Source organism: Triticum urartu, chromosome 6A, assembly GCF_056163025.1.
Source record: "Triticum urartu cultivar PI428250 chromosome 6A, HENAU_Tu73, whole genome shotgun sequence".
NCBI classification, from domain to species: domain Eukaryota; kingdom Viridiplantae; phylum Streptophyta; class Magnoliopsida; order Poales; family Poaceae; genus Triticum; species Triticum urartu.
In genome coordinates this window covers 570654693-570660001 of record NC_141878.1, presented here as the reverse complement: position 1 = coordinate 570660001, position 5309 = coordinate 570654693, and the positions used below count along the sequence as shown (strand labels likewise).

The following is a 5309-nucleotide window of genomic DNA, read 5'->3' as shown; positions in this document are numbered from 1 at the left end:
TTTCTTTCGGGGGGTGATTAGGAGGCGACAGTTGTGGTAAGATATAGTGGCGGCGGCATAAAAAATTTCTCCCACCCCGCCCTTGTTTGTGGTGTGTGTGTGTGTGTTGAGAAAGTGGTCCTCGTGGTGGCGGTGCTTCGGTATCGAGATGGTTTTCTGGGCTCCGGTCCATCTCGAATTTGCCCGAAAGGACAAGATTGAGAAAGATTCGGCATAGATTCTGCCATCTCCTCAAGGCAGTTGCAAGGTTAAGGTTTCTCGTCTGGCATACACGCCGACGAGTTTTGGTGTCGAGGGCGTCAGATAAATCCAGGGATACAACGGCAATGATTGGCTTTAGGGCACTGTTCTCTATGGGCATGTGCACGACGACTTTTCGGTTGTAATCGACAGGGTTATGCCGACTTCGATAAGCAAGTGGCGACAACGATGCATCATCGGCTCACTCTGGTGGTGGTAGTAGTCGTTCAGTTGTCTAAGGACCTTGATGTGAATTTTATTATGATTGAATTGCTTTGTACTTATGTTGAACCATTATAATGGGTTCAAAGCGATTTTTCCGAAAAAGGTCTATCTAGATGTGCCCTAATTATTGCACATCTAAGTGACTCAATCAAACATAAAAAAAAGCCTGCACAAATCAAATCAATAACATAAACTTAGATATGCAATACTTAGGGCACATCTAGATGTGCTTTAGCAAGACCGGCAAAAAATATGAACTATGTGACTCAACCAAACATTCAAAAAAAATGCTCACACAAATCTCTGTGTAAAATCAGTGACATAAAATTTAGATGTGCAATATTTCCAGATGTGCTTTAGCAAAACCAACAAAAAAAACATTGTGTGCATTTGCAATTCTTGGAAGGCTAGGCTTAGACAGAGTGTATGGCAGCCATGACAACAGGTGCCGCATAGATAGCCACGGAGCCAATTATCCAACGAGGTTTGTCCTAGCATCTAAAAGAATAAAAAAATCATGCTCGAAATTCCGGTCACGTGGGCCCACGGGGATCGCATAAATACACGCGCATCCACTCGATCTCCCAGCTACGCTGCTATGAATAGAGCAGAGCGAAGGTGGTTGGGGCAATTGGCATGCACAGTTCACAGTTGGAGCGCGCCCACTCCATGAGCATGACCCCCTCCCCTAGATAGAAAGCCGCTGCCCCCCGTCCGGACGACGAGCCCTCAGGTTGATGGTCGGCCGGGCATGGACGCGCTCCTCCTCCTCTTCCTGCTCAAAATGGAGGCTTTCCACATACAATTCTCTCCTAGATCGTAGCTCCTGAATATATCAGCTAGGTTGGTAGATTGCTGCTGCTGGATAGGTACGTGCGTTTTGTAGGCATTAGGCGGCAGGCTGGTGCTGTGTTGTTGTCGTGGTACAGATCACGTGGTGGTGGTGGATGGGCCTCATGGCCGGGATGCTCCCCGGCGTCGAGTTCGCGAGGAGGAGGAGGCTCCGGCCGGCGGCGGAGGCCCCGTGCGCCGGCCCGCGGCGGCCGGCGTTGCTCGGCGTGTTCGGGCACGACCACGCCCACCTCGGCTCGTCAGGTTTTGCGATGGTAATAACAACTAGTAGAAGCCATGGATTGTTCGTCATCCTCCTGTTTGATTGATGCTTGCATGTTGATTACAGTACTAATCTCGATCGTTTCCTGTGGGTCGATGAAACCGATTTGCAGCAGAGGAGCGGCGTGGGCGAGGAGGCGTGGGCGACGCAGCTGGACGGCATCGCCCGGGAGGCCAAGGAGAGGCTGGATCACAAGCTCAGGAGCCAGAGAGAATCTGTGGTCAAGAGGTACTTTACTTACTGTTCTTCTTACCCTTTTTGAATTCACTGCTGTTTTTTCAAGATTTTTACACAATTCGGACTTCAGAGACCCCTGTTTGGTGAAACTTGTTTGAATTGTGAAACAAGAAACATGGGCATGAGTCATTAGATAGCAGGTGCTTTTTTAGTGAAGGAGCCAAAGTACTTTTGTGAAGGAATCTAGCTTCCTGTGGCATCGTTTGCATTTTCAGAGAGAAAATTCAGTATACTTTTTCTTGGTAAGGATGGATTTAATTTGCTCATGGTTGATGAGTGAGTTCAAGCATGGAGTCATGATGTCACTCACTGATCAATCAGCTCTGCTGCAGAGGCTGATTTACGCTCAAGAAAATATGAGTCAGTCAGTATCAAGATTCTTCCTTGTGTTTTCTCTGTTCTCGAGCAGAGCTAGCTCTGCCTTGATGGCTCTGTATTTGATTCAGCTAAATTTCCTACGAACCAGTGGCTTAATCAATCCTCTGCGTTGCGACTTGCAGGCGCCACAGCACGGGAAGCCTCCGGCTCCCGGTCCCGTCGAGCACCCCCAGCGACCACCCGGCCAAGGACACGGCAGGGGCGGCGAGCGCCCTGCAGCGAGAGGTGTTCACGAAGAGAGGCGGCGGCCGGCGGTTCAGCTGGGGCCGGAGGAAGGAGGAGCAGCAGCATCAGGCGGAGTGTGCGGTGTGCCTGGAGGAGTTCCGGGCCGGCGACGTGCTAGCGCACCTCCCCTGCGCGCACCGCTTCCACTGGGCCTGCGCCGTGCCCTGGGTCCAGGCCGCCTCCCGCTGCCCCTTCTGCCGCGCCGCCGTCCGCCTCGCCGACCACCAGCATGTCTAGCGCACATTGGTTCCTTCTCGGCCGGAGCCGGACCAGGCCATGGCGCATCGGTGGAGCCGCGTGGCACAGTAGCAGACACCTGCGCGTGCATGGGATGCCTTGTGTCCTGGCCGCGCCCCGCCGGCAAGTTGCAGTGCGTGGGGCAGCGGCGCACTGCTGCTGCTGCTGCGGGTCGCCGGTGTCGCCTGCGAACCAAGCGTGTGGTGGTGCGCGGGGAGACGTGTCCGGCCATGTCACCGACGCCGGGAGCTGCTCGCCCGGTGACCGCACCTAGCCGTCGATTATTTTGTTGCTGCTTTTTTTTAGGATCTTGTTGCTGCTTTCTTTGTGAGCGTTGGATTAACAATTTACCATCAAGTTGCGCTTTGCTGTGTGCTGTTATCTGCTTCATCATTTCCGAAATATAAGACGCGCTTCACTTTACATGATTTTGACGCATGACTTTAATCACTAATATATGCGTATCAACTATATAGATTGAACATGTATAAGTCGCATCATTGTTGGCAAAAATCATAGTTAAAGTTGTGAAAAACTAGAAAAGTCAACCATCGACTTACATTTTAGAAAGGAGTGAGTACTTGGCTGCTTGTTCAAAACGTGAAGGAAAAAATAATCCAAAACAGGCTACAGATATGCTCACGTGAAATATTTTCTGCGCTCCAAAGAGATCCAAGCTCCGATGGTTGTTGTTTTTATTATGGTTTTGTTAACAGGATTGCTAAATCTCAGTCGGACTGAGATTTAACGAAGTCTCAGTCAATGCTATATTCGTAAGATCTTACATGAAGATCCGTGCAAAAATATATTTTATTTTGTATATTCTGTCACTTCACTGAGACTTGGTTAAGTTTCAGTCGAGTGAGATCTAGCCATACTCTTTTGTTAATTTCAGTCGGTGAATAAAAAAAATATCAATTTGATTTTTTTTGCTCGAGAAAAGATACTTTTGAAGAATCCATTAATGAGAAGGCTAGCACTCAAGCAACTGATTTTCATCGTGATTACCATCACCTCGCGCACATGATGCATGTCCCTGTGGGAGGTCAGGCGAGATAGTAACGTGGCCCATGTTGAAGTCGTAACACAGGCCATGTTGCAGATGACAGGCCAGCGCAAGGTACATGTGGCAGCTCAACCTTGAATTGCAACATGGCCCATGTTGCGTCCGATCGCAACACGGGTCATGCTGCAAATGACGGGCATCAACAGAGGTGGTTGAAGCATAGATCATGTTGTAGTGATTTTTACATGAACCATAGAAAGCGGTTCATGAAGCGTAATATGACTCATGTCACAAAGCTTTGAAAGCATCACGACTGGCACCTGACGGCTGTCCCGTATGCCATCCAACACCTACCGAGGCGGTTGATGCAATTCGATTATCATCTAGTCGACGTGTAGTATCATCCATATTAATATTCGGCAAAAGTCTCTTCTAGATCTATAAGAGATTTTTTAAAAAAAATGTTAATCCTCAACCTCTTGAGATTTTCTTTGCACTCAATCAACATCGTGAACTCAGACAAATAATTTTTACACTAAAAGAATAAACTATTAATGCACAGTGTACACTTTTCTATATCTTGTAAATAGTTTAGTCTTTTTTTAGGGAAAAGCCAAATTTTATTCATCAAAGACCACATGAGGTGGGATACAACCCGGTGGGGCTGGCCTAACCAGAGGTGGCGCCCCTGACTGAGACTAAACGAATATTTGGCTAATCTATATGCTTCGACATTAGCAATACGACCTTCAAAACAGAAATTACACTGAAATAAAGTTGTTGTAAGATTGATCTCCTGGACAATTGAACCACTCTTGCCTCTGCCCCCGCATAAAATATCAGCCACTGTTTGCTTGGAATCATATGCTACGACGAAATTGTGCAGGTTATGATCTTCCGCTAGTGCCAAAGCCTCTCTGCAAGCTATAGTCTCAAGTATTGCTGGATCCTCTAGGCCAGCTACCACCAATGCGGAGCTGCCTAAGAAGTTGCCTTGCCTGTCCCGGCAAACTGCTGCTGCTGATCCACCCTTCCTTGCTCTTACTCCAGCATCTACGTGAATCTTGGCATAGCCAACCGGAGGAGCTTTGGGGCGCGCAGCTTGTGTCTGGCCCGTAGGTTGAACTCCTCCCCTCATAGGGCTTCTCACGTCGATCATATTGAGTTCAGCAATGAAGCGCCGGACAAAGGAGTTAGTTGCTTGAGGCGATTGGAAAATTCCTTCATGAATAGCCTTGCGACGCGCTGTCCATATCGCCCAGAGTGTAACCGCAAGCAATACAAACTGGTCATGTGATAGCGAGTGCATGAAGGTGAAGAGCAACTGTTTGGCGTTGGGTTCCGTGTTTGAGACCAGATTTTGTGCTAGCTCCTCATCAACTAATGCCCACACACCTCTCGAGCTAGTGCAGTTAACCAGAGAATGTCTCCATGAATCAGGAGAGCCATATAAGCCGCAGTGAGCATTATCTGCCATGTGTCGATGAGCCCTGATGTCCTCCGTAGGGAGATAATGCTTTGATAAACGCCAGAGGAACATCCTAACCTTTGCAGGAACCTGGGTCTTCCACAAAGTTTTCCAAGCTCCCTCCTCGGACGCAATATTTGATGTTCCAGCCGTGCCCTCAAGCCATGCCTCCCGGCGCT

At 48.7% G+C, this 5309-nt stretch overlaps 1 protein-coding gene across 2 annotated transcripts; it reads left to right on the top strand.

The window, feature by feature from the left end:
- The first annotated feature begins 1049 nt into the window (after positions 1 to 1049).
- On the top strand, positions 1050 to 3079 carry LOC125515139 (uncharacterized). Of its 2 annotated transcripts, none has more exons than XM_048680580.2 (3): positions 1050 to 1571; positions 1695 to 1807; positions 2317 to 3079. In XM_048680580.2, exons 1-3 carry the CDS (start codon positions 1413 to 1415, stop codon positions 2654 to 2656), a joined length of 612 nt encoding a protein of 203 aa, XP_048536537.1. In that variant the 5' UTR covers positions 1050 to 1412; the 3' UTR covers positions 2657 to 3079. The 2 variants fall into 2 exon arrangements, with proteins under 2 accessions (XP_048536537.1, XP_048536535.1); XM_048680578.2 differs by having other exon boundaries at positions 1051 to 1571; positions 1692 to 1807.
- The last annotated feature ends 2230 nt before the right edge of the window (positions 3080 to 5309 follow it).